The 20,107-nt window shown below is 41.6% G+C and overlaps 1 protein-coding gene across 1 annotated transcript; it reads left to right on the top strand.

Moving 5' to 3' along the window:
• The first annotated feature begins 1,023 nt into the window (after nucleotides 1-1,023).
• Nucleotides 1,024-19,693, top strand: LOC129745902 (zinc finger CCCH domain-containing protein 11B-like). The gene is made up of 2 exons (XM_055739280.1): nucleotides 1,024-2,259; nucleotides 17,962-19,693. Exon 1 carries the CDS (start codon nucleotides 1,410-1,412, stop codon nucleotides 1,899-1,901), a length of 492 nt encoding a protein of 163 aa, XP_055595255.1. The 5' UTR covers nucleotides 1,024-1,409; the 3' UTR covers nucleotides 1,902-2,259; nucleotides 17,962-19,693.
• The last annotated feature ends 414 nt before the right edge of the window (nucleotides 19,694-20,107 follow it).

Here is a 20,107-nt window from a genome sequence, read left to right as displayed (position 1 = left end):
TAGAATCAACATTTCTTGTGTTATTTATTTCTATATTGAATGAAGAGAATTTCTTTAAGACAATTTTTCGTATTTATTCTTTTTTGTTAATCGTTTGTATGTATATCGAATTGATTTGATCCGAATGACAAAATAGTTCTTTAATTAATTAGGGTGATTGTTAGGGTCTTTAATGTATCTCGCGCGAGCTTTCATACGTCGAATGAAACAAAATTTGAAAAACTTAGATTTTCACTTAATTTTTATGAGAAGAGCTAATGGGCCATTAAATGAAGAAAAACATTTTTATGAAGGTTTCTGTTGAAAAAAAATTCCTAAATGTATACTATCATATTAAATATTAGAGATGTTGATAGTTGTATAATACAACTCTCATTTAGATAATATACATTCAGGCGTTTTTGTTCAACAATACCCTTCAAAAAATAATTGTTTTTTTTTATTAAAGCCCCATCTTATCTTCTCGTGAAAATGAACGTGAAAAATCTTATTTCAATAACGCGACTAAGCATGTTGTAACATTGTGGAATCAAATTAGAATGGTTAAAATTTGTCTGTGGTTAAAAGATGAAGATGTTTAAAACCTCGTAGAATATATTGTTTCAATTTCGATTCCTCCGACATGATGAAAATTCCGCGAAGAAAACCGGGGGGATTGAAAACAGTTTTAGAAGGTTATAAACAACAAGATCAGTTAGATTTTCTTCTATGAACCATCTCCGTTATTGTGTCGGTTTTTTTTGTTTCCCGTTCATTTTCACGAGAAGTGTAATGTCCAATACAAAAAAAAATGGATAATATGTTGCCAAAATATGGCACAATCGAAAAAAGAATCTGAAGATAGAAAGTAAATCGTTTAAAATTAAATAAAAGGAGAATTTTTATAACTCAAATTAGCAAAATGAATTTCAGATTTTCGCAAATAGCGTGCAGGCGAAATTCTCTGCTTTATCGGCCGATCACACGGCTCACATCTCTTCGCTGCATCTTTTCGTTAATTTTTGACAGCGCCGTCACGCGGCCGTCGCTGAAAAGAAGAGGTGAAAGTTCTGACTGATGACGGACTGACAACAGGACGGGTTCCATTTTTAACATCATCAAAAATACTTTAAAAAAAAGTGTGTGGCTGCTGCTGGTTGGCAAAAAGGAAATCAATTCCATGTTATTGTGCCACTGAAGTCCTGCCCCGGGAATTCGTCTTGCGTGATCGCAAGTGCAGTGCGCAATTTTTCGGTCGTGTACGGTCGTAACTGTGAGCGTAGCGTTTTTTTTTGTAGGGAAGAAATTCCCCTGAAAGAAAAGGTGAACTACAGCAAACAGCAAAAATTGCTCACAGATCCCAACAGCGACGACGAAGATTTCCGCGGAGGACATCGTCAGCAGCATCTAGCCAACAGAATCAACCATTTATGGAGTTGCTGCCGAGAAATCTGCATGACTGCTACTTCTTCTACTATTCAACATGTAAGAAGGGGTCAGCATGCGAGTACCGTCACGAGGCAGCTGCCCTCGGCCACGAAGAAACCTGTAAGAAGTGGGCCGAGGGTATCTGTTTCAATCGGACCTGCACTATGCGCCACATGAAGATAGAAAAGCCCCGCTCGGCGACGCCCTGTTTCTGGGAGGATCAACCCGGTGGATGCCGTAAGCCGCACTGTGTGTTCCAACACAAGGTACCGAAACCAGTGGTCCCGCCACATCCGGGCGCGGCCAATTCACTGGCTATGGCAGCGGCGGCTGCTGCAGCTAGTGCCGCGGGGCAGGTTCCCCAGGGTGCTTCCGGATCAGCGCCAACGGCCACGGCAGCCACGACGGCCGCAGCAACTCATCTGCTGCATACGCCTTCCCCGGCTGTTGTTTTGGACTACAACTATGCAGCTCTGCTTCCCCGTATCATCTAAAATCAGGCGGCCCCCTTTCGACGGCCAACACACCGAAGGTTTAACCGTTCCTTCCCAAACTAAAGATCGGATGTTCCAAGATGTCCCCGCCCACACTTGTTTCTACTGGATTCCCGACAACCAACAGCAATCAACCAACCCAACCTTCGAGGGCCGTCAAAGCTTTTCTCCTCATTACTTCCGCACGAAACCATCCTCCGTTTTCCATTCAACATTGGAATTATCTTCGGTTCTCAGTGTAGACTTCGTTTTCTGCCAACTCCTAGCAACGGAAAAACTTGGACGGGAATCCCCGACGACGACATCCGTTGTTGGGCTATTTATTTATGAAGGCTGAAGCATCGCATGGGACTAACTGGTAAGTTATTTTCATTCTTTCACATTGCCTTTCCTACCTTTCTAACGTTCAACTTGAAATTGGATAAAATTTAGAATAGACATATTTTTAATATCAGTAGAATTAAATCTTAATCACAGAGATTCTTAATTAGCACTCTACTAAAATGTGCCCATTAAATCATCATATAAACAAAACAAGCACATAATTCAATCATAAAAATATTTTTTTGTAATTTCTTTATTTGAAACGGCTCATACCTTGAGGCTTTAAGAAGCCAAACTCGTTTTGTATGTTTACAATTGTTTGCTTAGGGCTACATTACTTTTTTTCACTTTTTGAAGAGAACTGGAAAGAGATAGGGAAATATGAAAATCAAAAGAATTATAGACGAAGGTCAATGGCTTTTAGAAAAAGATATATTCCGAACTTGTAATCAATGTCTATCTCAGCTAGCTAGGACATCTCTTACTGGGGTGCAGGGAGGTTTTCCTCGGGCCCGAAGGGAGTGTATTAAATTCGCTCTAGCGGCCAGGTGGGTCTCACATGACCAAACGATATGCTCGATGTCATGGTAACCTTGGCCACAGCCACACAAATTGTTGCCAGCAATATTTCTACGATAGAGTACTGCGTTCAAGGAATAATGATTGGACATGAGACGGGAAAATATACGAATAAAATCTCGACTCAGGTCCAATCTATTAAACCAGGGCTTAAGGCTTACCCTTGGGATAATCGAGTGGAGCCAACGATCCAACTCATCCTCGTCCAATTTGCGCTGCCAGCTGACAATAGAGTTTCTCCGAGCCAAGAAGAAGAATTCGTTGAAAAACGTGAAAATGGATTTTTGCCACCATGAAAATCACGTGAAACCTACGTGAATTTCAGGTAGCAAACAGAGCTCGCGTAGCAAGCAGAATTCACGTAAAGATCATGTGAGTTGAAGATGAATTCCATATGAAGCGTACGTGGATTCCATATGATTTTTTTCTGCTACGTGCATTTCACGTAATTTTCATTAAAATATGAACGTAGGGAGTTTTTTCAAATGTTTTAAATAAAAAAAAATGTTTTAATTTTGCGGGTTTTTTTTTTTATTATCTTGAATAGGTAAATGATAACAAAAAAATAACACGATTATCACAAAACTTTAAATTTAAGCTTTCAAACAAACTAAACTTCACTTCACTTAACTTTTTAACATAAACCATCGTCGCGAAACACCCATACACCCAACTTTCGGGTAGTGGTCATATCACTTCTTGTCTGCAACTCCGATTCTCTACCTCCCCGTGGTGCTAACTGGGGTGCGAGCCCTAGCGGAGATCGGGTACCCAACCCCGGTGGATGCTTTGGTCACATGCAAACTGAGTTAGGGGGCTTCGTACGCGTCTGTTCTCCATGCCAGGGGCGGCGTGCGGAGTGCAACAACGTCCTGGTGGTGTTCGGGACCCAAAACAGTAACATCACGACGGTCCTCCTGCGAGATAGTGGGGTTAGCTGCGGGCCTTGCGAGCCCGTGACTACAAAAAACATAAGCAACGAACAACAAATTTCGGATGGAAATCGGTAAAGACCCACGCGACGAAAAGGGACTAGCGATTGGAAACTTGGAACATGGAACTGCCGATCTCTAAATTTTGTGGGCAGTACCCACGTGCTCTCCAACGAATTGAAGAGCCGCAAATTCGACATCGTAGCGCTGCAGGAGGTATGCTGGAAGGGCTCCACGGTACGAACGTATCCAGATGGTCGTGCCATCTACCAGAGCTGCGGCAACACACACGAGCTTGGAACAGCTTTTATAGTGATGGGAAAGATGCAAAAGCGCGTGATCGGGTGGTGGCCGATCAACTCACGAATGTGCCGGTTGAGAATCAAGGGCCGGTTTTTCAACATCAGCATCATCAACGTGCATAGCCCTCACCTTGGAAGTACCGGTGACGACAAAGACGAATTTTACGCGCAGCTGGAGCGTGAATACGACCGTTGCCCAAAACATGATATCAAGATCGTCATCGGGGATTTTAATGCTCAGGTCGGCCAGGAGGAGGAATTCAAACCGACAATTGGAAAGCTCAGTGCGCACCAGCTGACCAACGAAGACGGCCTCAGACTTATTGATTTCGCCGCCTCCAAACGAATGGCCGTACGTAGTATCTTTTTCTAGCACCGCCTCCCACACAAGTACACCTGGAGATCACCGTACCAAACGCAATCACAGATCGACCACGTTTTGATTGACAGCCGGCATTTCTCGGACATCATCGACGTCAGATCATGTCGAGGCGCCAACATCGAGTCCCCATAACTCTCCGTAGTGAACAACACACGAAACCGGCGCCCGCCTCGGTTAAATATCGCACGACTGAAGCAACCTGAGGTCGCGGCAGACTACACGCAATCGGTCGAAGCAGCGCTGCCGACAGAGGGCGAGCTTGACGAAGCCCCTCTCGAGGACTGTTGGGATACCATCAAGACAGCCATCAACAGTGCTGCGGAGAACGTCATCTGTTATGTGGAGCGAACTCGACGGAACGACTGGTTCGACGAGGAGTGTAGGAGGGTGATGGACGAAGAGAATGCCGCGCGGGCGGCAGTAGTGCAAAGAGGCATCCGTTGAAATGTGAAAAATCACCGACAGCGGAAGAAACAGCGAGTCCGAATTTTCATGGGGAAAAAGCGCCGTCTAGAGGAGGAGGAGCTGGAGCAGCTGCATCGTTCCCAAGAAACACGAAAGTTCTATCAGAAACTCAACGCATCCCGTAAAGGCTTCGTGCCGCAAGCCGAAATGTACCGGGATAAGGACGGGGGCATCCTGACGGACAATCGTGAGGTGATCAAAAGGTGGAAGCAGCACTTCGATGAACACCTGAACGGCGCACATGCAGGAGATCAAGACGGTGGGAGAAGGTACATCGCCTGCGTAGCCAACGACGTAGAGGAGCCACTCCCAACGATGAGTGAAGTTAAGGAAGCCATTTGCCAGCTGAATAGAAACAGGTCGGCTGGGAAGGATGGTATCGCAGCTGAACTCATCAAAATGGGCCCGGACAAGTTGGCCGATTGCCTACACCGGTTGATAGTCCGGATCTGGGACATAGAACAGCTACCGGAGGAGTGGAAGGAGGGGGTAATATGCCCCATCTACAAGAAGGGCGACAAATTGGACTGTGAGAACTACCGAGCGATCACTGTCCTCAATGCCGCCTACAAAGTGTTGTCCCGAATCCTACTCCGCCGCCTAACGCTACAAGTAAACAGATTCGTGGGAAGTCATCAGGAGGGACGGTCTACGACGGACCAGACATTACGGCAAATCCTCCAAAAATGCCCCGAACACCAAGTTCCTACGCACCATCTATTCATCGACTCCAAAGCCGCATACGAAACGATCGACCGTAACGAGCTATGGAAAATCATGGACGAGAACGGGTTTTCCGGGAAGCTGATCAGACTGATCAAGGCGACGATGGATGGAACGCAGTGCTGTGTGCGGATTTCGGGCGAATTGTCGAGTTCATTCGAATCGCGCAGGGGACTTCGACAAGGTGATGGTCTATCCTGCATGATGTTCAACGTGGCGCTAGAAGGTGTTATTCGACGAGCGGTGGGCGAAATGCGGGGCACGATTTTCAACAGATCCAGTCAACTTATCTGCTTTGCCGATGACATTGATATAGTTGGCAGATCATCTGCGGCGGTGGAGGAGATCTACCGCAAACTGAAACGCGAAGCAGGAAGGATTGGGTTGATGATTAATACGTCCAAGACGAAGTACATGCTGGCCTGCGGATCCGAGACTGACCGAACCCGCTTGTCCAGTAATAACAAGGTCACGATCGACGGCGACGAGCTAGAGATAGTCGAAGACTTTGTCTATCTCGGCTCACTGGTGACCGCAGACAATGACACCAGCCGTGAGATCCGGAGGCGAATTATCAGCGGAAGTCGTGCCTACTATGGACTCCACAAGCAACTGCGGTCGAGAAGACTTAGCCCTCGCACGAAGTGTAACCTGTATATGACGCTCATTAGACCGGTTGTTCTCTACGGGCATGAGACATGGATATTGCTCGAGGAGGACCTGCGTACACTCGGAGTATTCGAGCGACGAGTGTTAAGAACCATCTTTGGCGGCGTACAGGAGGACGGAGTGTGGAGGCGAAGGATGAACCACGAGCTCGCGTGACTCTACGGCGAACCCAGTATCCAGAAGGTGGTGAAGGCTGGCCGGATACGCTGGGCTGGACATGTTGCGAGAATGCCGGACGACTGTCCTGCAAAACAGGTGTTCGCTACGAATCCGGTAGGAACAAGACGAGCGGGGGCGCAACGAGCGAGGTGGTTAGACCAAGTGGAGCGTGATCTGGCGAACGTGGGGTGCCCAAGAAATTGGAGAACGGTTGCTATGAACCGAGTGAATTTTAGGAATTATGTTCGTCAAGTTATGTCGTGAGACGGAATACTATGCAAATAAAAATAATAAAATAAATAAGCTGTGCCGGAATTCGAAATCTATCTCGTGGTTATATGTTATATTGCACTAGAAATACAACGCTACCCATGAAACAGAAATGTTTATTTTTGTTGTATACAAATGCGAAGGAAACGTTATTTTCTTAAATAAAATTAAGTTTTTCATGTTTCTGATTTCAGAAATGTTCGATCCTATAGGAGCAACAACGAAGAATAACCAAACCGGAAGGCCTACCGTTATAATCTATATTGACACTTGCATAGAAAAGTTCAGCCAGATTTGCCTTAGTCATACATTCGCCAAAGTTCGTCCGAGTCAAAGTTTATGTTTTAATAAATGTGTTTATTGCTAGTTTCTCCTATGTTGTATCTGGCGAACATAATTATATAAAACATTAATTGTAATTTTCAATTCATACACAAAATATAATTCGTTGTTGATGTCTTCCTGGTAGCCACCGCTTTTGCTGGCCTTTCCTAAAGAATGAGTCCATTTGTTCAAAACTGTTCAGATGAGTATTATGGGAATTACGCTTGTGATAGGGAAACACGTCTTGTAGCTTTGAATAGTTATTAGGAACTGAAATTTATTTTCACTAAACTTAAAGTCTACGATTGCCTAGATTTATTGTTGGAAATCATAGCAGTCAGCGATTTACAGCTATTTGTATATAAGGAGCATAGCAACTCAAGTTGCTATGTACGTAGTATATAAGGGCATCCGCAGCAATCGCGAGCAAAGTGAAAATGCTCACGAGTTTAATCACTTTTATACCGCACCGGGGGTTAGTATATGGGTGAGCAAAATAGGGCCGTTGCCGTCGGGACCGATAAAATCACCAAATTTGCTCACAAGAAAGGGGCGAGAGCAAACATGCTCTGAAAAAATTCTTCCGTTTAATGCTGAGTTTAACAAACGACGTTTTGCGTGTAGAGTTTGTTGACATTATTTGAGATTATTTGCAGTGAAATTTGCGAGTCGAAGACTGCAGAAGAAGAGCAATTATTATAACCTGGTGCTGGTGGTAAACGGCTCCTTCAGTGACGGATTTGTTCGGTGCCGAATATCCAGTTAGCGGTCATGATTGCAGATTTCCCCGGAGTCCCACCCAACCGCAGCAGCAGCAGAAGCTGTTGGAACATGTCGCGAAGGCTGTGGTCTCCAGTCAGCCAGAGGCGACGACGGCTGGAATGCTATTCATCGAGTGAAACTCCCTAAGGACTTGAAACACTAACGAGTCATGGAGGGCAAAGCTGTTGAGGTAATTATTTAGATTTTTAATACTAAACCAAAAAACATGAAAGGCTTCAGCCTAATTAGCGATGCTTTAGTATAAGCATTGGTCTCAAACTACCTGCTCAGATTTTTTTATTTTACAAAATATGCAGGTTGATTTGCTGCCCGGACCCAGACAGCATGAACAGCGCGATTCACCAAGACGGCCACTGTCTTCGGCATCACACGTCAAATGCAGCGGGTTAGTGAAATGATCCAGCATTTCCCCAGAAAATCCCTCGGATGATCAGACCACCAAAGCGAAAGTGCAATCTTCTGGCGTAGAAACAAAAACAGCGAGCATTAATTCGTGTATACCGTATAGCATTTCTTCGCAACCGCATGTTGCGAAACTTGCGGCTACAGAAAACGGAGGCAACAATTGATGGTCTCATTACGAACCAGCTGGACAGTGTTTTTTCCGGCACAACCTATCGTCTTAATTAGGGGTGACGCTGGAAAAGTTTATTAGTAGGTCTAAATCGCTGTCAAGGTTGAATTTCAGCGATATCTTTATTTTTAAGAGACAAACATCTCATTCCACGATTTTAACATCATTCGTTTCGATCGCAATGATTCTTATGGAGGGGTGCTTTTAGGGATCAATAAGCGCCACTCTTTCTATAGAATCCACCTCCCTTTGTCAGGAGGAATTGAAGCTGTTGCTTGTCATACAACTATAAGGGGTAAGGACTTATGTGTTGTCAGTTTGTACTGGCCTCAGAGAGTTGCAGTGAACCAAAGCCACCTAGAGGACCTGTGCTCAGTGCTACCTGAACCAAGGTTGATCCTGGGTGACTTTAATTCACATGGGACTGTCTGGGGGGAGCAAACTGACGATAGTCGTTCTACTCTTATCTATGACATTTGCGACAGTTTCAATTTAACAGTTTTGAACACGGGTGATAAAACACGGGTACATAAACCTCCTGCTAGACAAAGTGCAATTGACCTCTCACTCTGCTCAAACTCACTATCATTGGATTGCCAGTGGAAGGTAATCCCTGATCCCAATGGTAGTGATCACCTGCCTATCAAAATTACAATCACCAATGGGGTGAACGCTTCAAATTCAACAAATATGGTATATGACCTCACAAGACACATCGACTGGAAAAAGTACTCGGACGCAATTGTTTCAGCCATCCATTCTGTGGAAGTGTTACCTCCGTTGGAGGAATATACCTTCCTTGCTTGCTTGATCCATGATAGCGCAGTTAAATCTCAAACGAAACCCATCCCAGATCCATCTGTTCGCCGAAGGCCTCCCAATCCATGGTGGGACAGTCAGTGTACTAAACTTTACGTGGACAAATCGAACGCTTTTAAAGTTTTTCGGAAACACGGAACCCTGGATAACTTCAACGCGTATTTTTCTCTTGAGCAGCAATTTAAAAACTTGATCAAGGGGAAAAAACGTGCGCATTGGCGTAATTTTGTGGGAGGTTTGTCGCGGGAAACATCCTTAAGCACTTTGTGGAATGTGGCACGCAGCATGCGTAATTGTTCTCACACGAACGAAAGTGAAGAACATTCGCATAAATGGATTTTCAATTTCGCACGGAAAATCTGTCCAGATTCCACACCAGTGCAAAAAATCATCCGAAGTGTGTCTCCGAACAGATGCGATCTGGATTCCAGCTTTTCAATGATGGAACTCTCACTTGCTCTCCTCTCTTGTAACAATTCAGCTCCGGGAATTGATAAAATCAAATTTAACTTGTTGAAAAACCTTCCGGATGCCGCCAAATTTCGCTTGTTGAATTTATTTAATCAATTCTTGGAGCATAACATTGTTCCCGAAGATTAAAGACAAGTGAGAGTTATTGCCATCCAAAAGCCTGGGAAACCAGCTTCCGATTTTAATTCGTACCGTCCAATAGCGATGTTGTCTTGCATTCGGAAATTGATGGAGAAAATGATTTTGTTCCGATTGGATAAATGGGTGGAAACAAATGGTCTCCTTTCAGATACTCAATTTGGGTTTCGAAGGGGCAAAGGGACAAACGATTGTCTTGCTTTGCTGTCTTTAGAGATACAAATGGCGTACGCAAAACGTGAGCAAATGGCTTCGGTGTTTCTAGTCATAAAGGGAGCTTTTGATGCAGTCTCAATAGAGGTTTTGTCTGACAAGTTGCACTCCCGGGGTCTGCCTCCCCTATTGAACAACATCTTATACAGCTTGCTTTGTGAGAAACATCTGAACTTTGCTCACGGAGATATTTCAATTAGAAGGACCTCTTACATGGGCTTCCCGCAAGGTTCATGTTTGAGTCCTCTTTTGTACAACTTTTACGTAAGTGACATCGACAGTTGTATCTCCGAAGGTTGCACACTAAGACAACTTGCAGATGACGGTGTAGTGTCTGTCACAGGATCTACTGAGTCTCATCTGCACAGACCTTTACAAGATACTTTAGACAGATTGTCAACCTGGGCTTTGGGGCTTGGGATTGAGTTTTCTCCACAGAAAACGGAGATGGTTGTTTTCTCTAAGAAGCGTAGACCTGCTCAACCTAAGCTTCATCTCCTAGGCAGAACGATCACTCAATCGAGGTGTTTTAAGTATCTTGGGGTTTGGTTTGATTCCAAATGTACCTGGAGAGCCCACATTGAGTATCTGAAAGGAAAATGCCAACAAAGAATCAATTTTCTCCGATCAATCACTGGCACTTGGTGGGGAGCTCACCCAGAAGATCTTTTAAAATTGTATCGAACAACAATTCTCTCAGTTATGGAATATGGTAGCTTCTGTTTCCAGTCAGCTGCTAAAACTCATCTCATCAAACTCGAGCGTATCCAATATCGTTGTCTCCGCATCGCTTTGGGCTGTATGCCTTCTACGCATAATATGAGTCTTGAAGTTTTGGCAGGCATACTCCCACTAAAAGATCGATTCAATTTGTTATCACTCCGGTTCCTCATCAGGTGTGAGGTCATGAACCCATTGGTGACCGCAAATTTTGAAAGGCTTCTTGAGCAAAATCTTCAAACCAGATTTATGTCTATATACCATGTCTTCATGTCCATGCAGGTTAATCCTTCTTCATATTCTCCAACTCGTGTTTACATCCCAGACTACGACAACTCTTCTGTCCAGTTTGATTTGTCTATGCAGCAAGAAATTCGTGGAATCCCTGATTCGCACCGTCCACTTCTGATTCCAAGAATTTTCGATGCTAAATATAGACACGTCGATGCTGACAAAATGTACTTTACAGATGGGTCGCTTATAGAGGAATCAACGGGATTTGGAGTTTTTAACGAAATAGCTACTGCCTCATATAATCTCCATCCACCATGTTCGGTATACATCGCAGAATTAGGAGCCATTTACTGGGCGTTGGACAGCGTCGTTTCAAGGCCAGTAGGACACTACTATATTATAACGGACAGCCTCAGTTCTGTTGAAGCAATCCGTTCAATAAGACCAGGAAAGAACTCACCGTATTTCCTCGGGAAGATACGGGAGACTCTGAGTGCTTTATCAAGACGTTGCTTTGCCATCACCTTCGTTTGGGTCACATTGCTCGATATTGGGTAATGAGAGGGCGGACTCTCTGGCAAAGGTGGGGGCGATGGAAGGCGTCACATATCACCGTGAAATCGTCTTCAACGAATTTTACTTCATAGTTCGAAGGAACTCTCTTGTCAACTGGCAGCGCAAATGGGACGAGGATGAGTTGGGTCGATGGCTCCACTCGATTATCCCAAAGGTAAGCCTCAAACCCTGGTTTAATAGATTGGACCTGAGTCGAGATTTTATTCGTATATTTTCCCGTCTCATGTCCAATCATTATTCCTTAGACGCGGTACTCTATCGTTTGAATATTGCTAGCAGCAATTTGTGTAGTTGCGGCCAAGGTTACCACGACATCGAGCATATTGTTTGGTCGTGCGAGGTCCATCTTGTCGCTAGAACGAATTTGATAGACTCCCTTCGGGCCCGAGGAAAACCACCCTATGTTCCAGTGAGAGATGTGCTGGGTGTGAGAGACTTGGACTACATGTTCGAAATATATCTTTTCCTAAAAGCTATTGATCTTCGTCTATAATTTCTTCTTATTTTCATATTTCCCTATCTATCTTCTTTTTTCTTTAAAAGTGAACTAGATATAAGCACACAATTGTTATCAAACAAAACGAGTTTGGCTCCTTAAAGCCTAAAGGTATGAGCCGTTTCAAATAAAGAATTTACAAAAAAAAAAGAGACGTTTAGCAATTTAAAAAAAATAAAATTACTTATAAATATTGTGCAATTTTTTTTCTTCTTTCAAAAATAGGAACCTGCTTGAACTAAATTAAACAGTAAAAATGTTTTTAAATTTATTAAAATTTCTAAGTTTTCAAGAGTGTTTTATGAATAAAACTTTTTATGTGGATATAAAATAAAACAAACCAAACATTCGCGGTTCCGAAAATTTAAAAGAAAAACATAAGTGTTCATTATTGTTAAAAAGATGAAAATTCAATTGAAAATAATGAATTGCATCAAAACTGGTAACTCCAACGACCATAAATTTCATTGTTCCATTGGGGCAATGACGCAGCACGGTCCTCAATCTCGCTGCACCAAGGTGGACGGTTCCGACTCATTGGAGCCGGAACCTTGGACCAGCGGCAGAAGACCTCCTGCTTGATAGTGGAACTCCGCAACAGCTGGCATATTTCGCGCAGGTTCCGCTGACTGTCAGATGATTCCGGCTGCTGTTGCCCGGAAGTTCCTGCTGCTCCCGCCACTGGGTCCTCGAAGCTGCTTGGATATGCTGCTGATAGCAGCTAACTTGAACCATGGTGCGCACCGTCAATAACAAACTCACGACTCAGATAATTTACTCAGTGCGAATTAATTTTATCAAGATTTTTTGCAACTCTTATTTTTCAGTGCAATGTGAAATGTACACAGTAAACCAAAATTACCGAGTTCGGTAATTTAGTTTACAGAAACTGTTCTGTAATTCGAAAATTTTCGGTAAATGATCAATCTGACGTCTTATTTTTACCGAGTTCGGTAATTCGATTCATGTTGTACCGAAGTTCTTGTATTTTTATGTAAACAAATCGCTTTGCCGTAAATTTTCGGTAAAAAACAACCGAAAACTGTAAATCAGTGTCGATGTCAATACAAACGTCAAATTTCGAGCGTCTGTTTCTCAGCGCAACTGTCTCACTCTAATAACCGCGATGTATGAGTGGCATTGGTGGCATCCCGCTTGCGCTGTAGAAAAAGAAGCAAAAACATTTCCAATTCTGTATTGGCGAGCGGGATGCTTTCAATCAAGCAGTAAAATTTCGGTATCGCGGTTGTAAGGGGGTTGAAATTTGGCGAAAATATCGTGATCACCAGCTGCTGCTACCGAACAGCAACAATCGTCTTCTTTCGGCATCATGTCGAGGATTATCCACGGGAGCTGCTTAAGTGTGCGCGTTAATTTTTTTTCCTCATTTAAATTTTTGTTTACTTTCAGGTGTAGTCATGAAAGAAAAGTTGCAAATTTCTGGTAATGGCACTGGTTCTGTACATAATGTTTGTCATAAATATAATTATAATAATATATAATTCGGTAATTTTTACCGAACCGTGGAAAACGTTCAGTAATTTCAGCTTAGGATGCATCGCATAATATGAGATGATTCGAGTCTCCATAAAATATTTCAAGCGAAAAAATTTCTCTGAGGAACACATATGAACCTTAGAGGCTTTGTAAAATAATGTTTTCGCATAGAGCGGAGATGACTTCTGAAACGAAATTTTCGAAAGGTGTCATTTCTTGTCGGTCGGCATGAAGTATGACACGAGTCGAAAATTTCGAGATGACACTTTTGTTTTAGGCGAAAACATCGATTTGATGGAGAGGGTCCATATATGTGTTCTTCAGAATAGAAATTTTTCGATTGGAATGTATTATGGAGACTCGAATCATCTCGTGTAATGTGCTGTGCACAGTAAACGAAAATTACCGAGTTCAGTAATTTTTTTACCGAAATCCTAACATGTGTACACAGTAAACGAAAATTACCGAGTTCGGTAATTTTTTTACCGAAATCCTAACATGTGTAAATCGTTAAACTGTTCGGTAATTTTTTCGGTAAAAAATAAACGAACATCGGTTAATGAAGAGTCGATTTACCGAGGTTCGTTTATTTTTTACCGAAAAAATTACCGAACAGTTTAACGATTTACACATGTTAGGATTTCGGTAAAAAAATTACCGAACTCGGTAATTTTCGTTTACTGTGTAAATCGTTAAACTGTTCGGTAATTTTTTCGGTAAAAAATAATCGAACATCGGTAAATCGACTCTTCATTTACCGATGTTCGTTCGAAAAAATTACCGAACAGTTTAACGATTTACACATGTTAGGATTTCGGTGAAAAAATTACCGAACTCGGTAATTTTCGTTTACTGTGTGCATCATAAGCTGAAAGTGCCGAACATTTTACGGGTATCGGTAAAAATTACCGAAAATTTTACAGTTTTCGTTAAATATTACCGGTATTTCGGTAAAAATTACTGAAATTTCGGTAAAAGTTACGGGTTTTTCGGTAAAAGTTACCAATTTTTCTGTAACTTTTACCGAAATTTACCGGCATTTAGAGAATATTTACCGGCATTTCGGTAATAGTTACAGGTATTTCGGTAACTTATACCGGTCGTTCGGTAAAAAATACCAAACTTTTACAGCTTTTCGGTAAAAAAATTACGGTATTTCGGTAGTAGTTCTAGATAATTGGGTAATAATTACAGGTATTTCGGTAATAATTTCAGGTTTTCGGTAATTTATAAAGGTATTACAGTAAATTCTACCAGTTGTTCGGTATATACTACCGAGCTTTTATAGTTTTCCTTTTAAACATTACCGACCTTTCGGTAATAATTACAGGCATTTTGGTTCAACAATACCGGTTGTTCGGTAATATAGCGAACTGTCACGTTGACAACTGTCATAACTTGACAGATGATCTTAGATATGATCAGCCGAGGTTCGGTTAAGTTTTACCGAAAAAGGTCTGTAATATTTGACAGCTGTCAATTCTCTGCCATGAGAAAAATTACCGAACGGTTTAACGAACTCCACATGTTAGGATTTCGGTAAAAAAATTACCGAACTCGGTAATTTTCGTTTACTGTGTATACTTTAATGCTACCGCCCGGTGCGCGAAAGAGTGTGTATACCAAAACCGGTCCGCTGAAATGAGCAAAATCGGGCCTCGTATACTCACTTATTGGTGCGTTTGCTCTAAGTATCCTAGACGTTGTGGTTGCTATGGCAATACTAAATAACAACGACTGGGGTATAAAAGCAACCAGCCTAGTATAATAAGTTGTCCTGTAATAAACGATAATCGAAAACGTAAAGACGTGTTTCTCAATATTTATCTTCAGCATATCTGGATTACTTCGACTCCAACACCCTCCCTAATCCAAGATCCCGATCAAAATCTTCTGGTCCGTGATTTTGGTTGATGAAAGGGGTTTGGTGAATCCGTCGGCTGCCTGATGTTTCGTGTTGATGTACATCAATCGCTCCGCTGGTGATAGCATCGTTGACAAAATGGTATCTGATGTCCATGTGTTTCGTCCTCGGGTTATATGCACCATTTTTGGCCAAACACAGTGAAGATTGATTATCTCAGTATAAATTCAGCTTCGTTGCTCCACAAATCATCCACAGCTGGTTCCGCCACCACAATGCTTCCTGAACAGTTTTCGCCAAAGCTATCAGTTCCGCTTCACACGAGGAAAGGGCGACCGTTGGTTGTTTCTTCACACTCCAGGAAATTGCGCCACCTTGCAGCACAAAAACGTAACCGGTTGTGGATCGCCTGGTATCCAAATTGGGAGGAAAATTTCCGTCTTCGATTGGAAATCTACCTCAGTTCTCGCCATGTGGCAAGTCGCGCCTGAATCGAAATACCACTCGTTCCGATCAGCATCGCCCATCGCGAATGTAACACACATTGCTCGCTTCCTGTCCTTCTTCATCGCTTTGGCCTTACTGGGACAACTTGCCGCAAAATGACCTGTTTCGCCACATGAGTAGCAAACGCCTTTCTTAACGCTGCCTCGTCGCCTTTGTTGCTCTTTCGAAAACAGAGCTCCTTCATCTGCACCGCTCCGAAGATCTTGCTTCACCTTGACGTCTTGCAATATTTTGCTCCTTACGAAGTCGCACCTCAGGACTTGACCGGACGCTTCTAGTCCCATCACTATCGGGGCGTAATATTTTGGCAATCCCATCAGCAGAATTGACGCCAACCATTCGTCGCTCACCGGAAAATTAATTTCCGACAGTTTGTGACTTGTCGAAATTATTGCATCAACGTAGGCTTCAGTGTTTGAAAAATTTTCTAGCCTTGACGATACGAGTTGTTGTAGCAACCCAATCCTTCTATAGATACCGTCGTCTTGAAAAGCCGTCTTCAATTTGTCCCATGCTTCCTTTGCGCTTCTCGCATCCATGACTAAACTGAAGTTGGTCTTCTCCAGGCTCAGACAGATTGACAACGCCCTCATGTCCGTCTCTTCGTCCACGATTTCACCTTCCTTAGGCATTACCGCATTCCAGCAACAATCCCGGATCAGACTCATTTTCATGGAGAAAGCCCACGATACGTAGTTTTCTCTGCCTTTCAATTTCTCGATGGCCAAGGTAACGCCTCCACCGGATCGAACCACTCGCTGCTCACCATGATGGGATCCGCCGCTTCTACTGTCGGGAATCTGACCATTTTCTGTCGGTCCTCCGAAATCCTGACCTTCGGTAAAATCCGCACCACTACTTGCACCACCTGGGTTCCGAACTGGATAGTCCCTTGGAATCATCTTCTTGACCTGGGCCCATAACCTATGGGAATTACGCTTGTGTAGGGAAACACGTCTTGTAGGTTTGAATAGTTATTAGGAACTAAAATTTATTTTCACTAAACTTAAAGTCTACGATTGCCTATATAGATTTATCTTCAGCATATCTGGATTACTTCGACTTCAACAAGTATCGAAATACAACCGTCTTCTAGCCCGTTTGAATCGGCAATCATCAGGTTGTGGAATTAAGAAACTTTCGCGGCACTTAATTTTGGAGGCTTCTCTCTTTATGTTTCTGGCCCAGTACGAGGTTTCTATGGAATCGAGACCAACGTAAGTGAAATCTGAGAAGCTGAAATAAATTATTTTTTGCATTATTTATTCAATAAATTACTTATTTAATTAATTCCAAAATACTTCTCAATAATCTGCGTTTGAATGAGCACCTTTAGTGTATAGTTTAATATTAATATGTACAACAAAATCGCCAGCTATGATGATTTCAGTTATTTTTTTGCGATCGACGCGCCTCTCTGGTGTCGACATTGCCCATAAATATTGCGAAAAACTGAAAAAGAGTGTCCTGTCTGTATTAGTCTATGGTGAGAGCTCTAGTGTCGTTGTAAAGAAATAGGCGAATGCAGACAAGTGAGGTTGTCAGTTATATTCCTATTTATAGATGATCAATTTTCAAACATTCTTACCCTTTTGAATCTTGAACTGGTCTTGGTTCTATTATCTACAGAATCACACCCTCGATCACATTCCCGTTGTTCACTCTCTGGAGCCACCCTAGCATTTATAGAGAGCCGCGTTCTCCTCTAGAATCACTTTTGTTGACAATCCAAAAACTGTCAGCTTAGAAATTGAAAGCGATCAACTTCTTTACCTGTTCAATGAGTAACCCAGGATTTCCGCATACTTTCGTTGACGGTGAGCTACGTAGATTTCCTACGTTCTAGTTTTTTAGTTTTTCTAGTTTTAACTTAATCTCATTGGAAAGAAGGTAAATTGAAAAAAAAAACAAAAATCTATCAACGTTTGAACTGGAAATTGGAAATTTGTTATTCATTTTATGAACATATATACCTTTTCTCAACTTTGTGACTAGTAACGGAATCATTAACACCTTTTTTCCCTCTATTTGATTTTCAGAATGAAACACACCCTTTTGCAGCCCAATCACCAGAAGAGATACCAACGTTTTCTCGAACATTATCCCGTCGGTCGAACATTTTTAGGTACCGGTAGCTGCTTTTTGAGGGGAAAACTATACAAATTCAGATTAACAAATTGTTGTTCCGTTCTTCACACCCTCGGAATGCCAGTAGTAATCTTATTCATCAGTGCAATACATGATTTGAGAACGTTTGCCGGATCTCGATGAATCGTTTACACCGGGTCGGTTTACTACTGGTGAGTAGCTCTGGTTTACAAGTGTTTTTTTATATTTTCTTATTATTAGAAGCGATTATAAATCCATTAAGAAATCTTATTTTTTCTTATAAATTTTGTTACGAAAATCGTTCAGAAACGGATTATGCTATTCTTATTTATATAAAACAGAGTGTTTGCAATACGCTATAATAAATATGGAAAAGGTTTTTGTTTAATGCACCTTTATATAATATGTATTTTTTTCGTATAAACTTACTAGCCTTAGTGTAGTAAAATACTGAAGAAAACTAGTAAAAATAACCGTAAAAACCAAGCCCCATATATACCTACATATATATGAAAAGCGAAACGCAAGCTAACGTCACGTTTCTCATCTAGAAATTTTTATCCGTTGAATGCACTGTTTCTACAAGCATTTTTGCCTCCAAAAAAGAAAGTTTCGAATAATGCCAATTATATGGAACGCATTTGTAGCATTTTTGGAAACAATCCTTAAAGTTTAGCACACAAACTAATTCTTGCTCTGTTGAGATATGATAAATAACAGTACGTTGCGTTGCTAATATTTTCGGCTAGAAATCTTTTCTGCTTTTCGAAATAGTTAACAAAACTAAACTACCGCTGCAGCAAGTTCGTGTTACAACTCTAGTGAAACAGAATTAAATGAAACAGAAAATTAAAATAAAAAAAAATAACGATGTGGGTAGAATATTTATCATATACCGTAACAGTTGTATTGTTTCGGCAACAAACAAAATCGCCGAATCGTTTGTTTACTATCCCCCATACTCCATAACATTTAGAAGGCAAAAAATAAATTCAAGTGTAGCTTTGAGTGAATTCTCTAAACATTTAAAAATAAAATAATGAAATCGAGTGTGTAGTTAATTCACAGGCTAAATCGTGTCGAAAATAAAGAAAAAAGTCTTTGAAACGGCATGCTGACAGTTTGAAACGATATGATTCTTGTGCGTGCGTTCTTTTTTTCTAATATTTCATATGAAATTCAATAATCGCAAATAAAAATATACACAACAAAACACACGCGCATATAATTGTGAATGATCATAAATAAAAAATGAAAAAAAAAATGTATATTTATAAACAATTGGGTTACACTCACAAAAAAACAAAGAAAATAAAAAACAACAGCATACTAAATACAAGAAATCAGACAAGCGGCCACTTAAAAATCGCAAAACTCATTAGCTAAAATTAATTGAAAGGACAATGGTTGAAACATACTTTCCCATTGACGAGCAAAAAAAAAAATACAACAAGTCTGGAAAGAAAAAAAAAATAGTTTAATTTGCTAAAACAACATTATTGAACTATAGTAACAAAAGCAAAACAAGAAAAATACCACAATACCTATAATAAATATAGCAACACAGAATAAAACTAAACACAAAAAAAAACAAGCAAAAAAGTAACATGTTTGGAACTGTAAGTCAAAAATTGTAATCAATAAAAAACCGGAAAACAACACTGCACGCATGTTGCTGACGCGGAGTTTTACTGGTGAAAGAAAGTTGTCCTTTTAAAATTGATGCCATCATGTCATTGAATTGATACCATCACGTGTGTGTCAACGCGTTACGCGGCAAGGGCGAAGAGGTATTGCAGCGAACTGTGGCGTATAATCTAATCGTAATCCACCCCCTTTCGCTGGGAGTACCCTTTGATCACGCAGACGTATTGAGATTTGTCTCATCGTAACAATCAATGGGACAAATAACAACATACACATAATTAATAAACAATTAGATAAGAAGATAGAAAATAAAGTATTCTAACGTCGAGGTAAAATGGCAGCTTCGAGCCGTGGGTAGAGCGCCGAGACCAGATCCATTGAAGAGTCGTCGTGCCAGATCCCGGTGGAGGTCGTCGAACTGATGTCATG

Source organism: Uranotaenia lowii, chromosome 2, assembly GCF_029784155.1.
Source record: "Uranotaenia lowii strain MFRU-FL chromosome 2, ASM2978415v1, whole genome shotgun sequence".
NCBI lineage: Eukaryota > Metazoa > Arthropoda > Insecta > Diptera > Culicidae > Uranotaenia > Uranotaenia lowii.
This window is presented reverse-complemented; position numbering and strand designations above follow the sequence as displayed.

Bases quoted from the DNA above. Each gene is read 5' to 3' on its own strand.
- LOC129745902 (XM_055739280.1), top strand. From the start codon at position 1,410: ATGGAGTTGCTGCCGAGAAATCTGCATGACTGCTACTTCTTCTACTAT.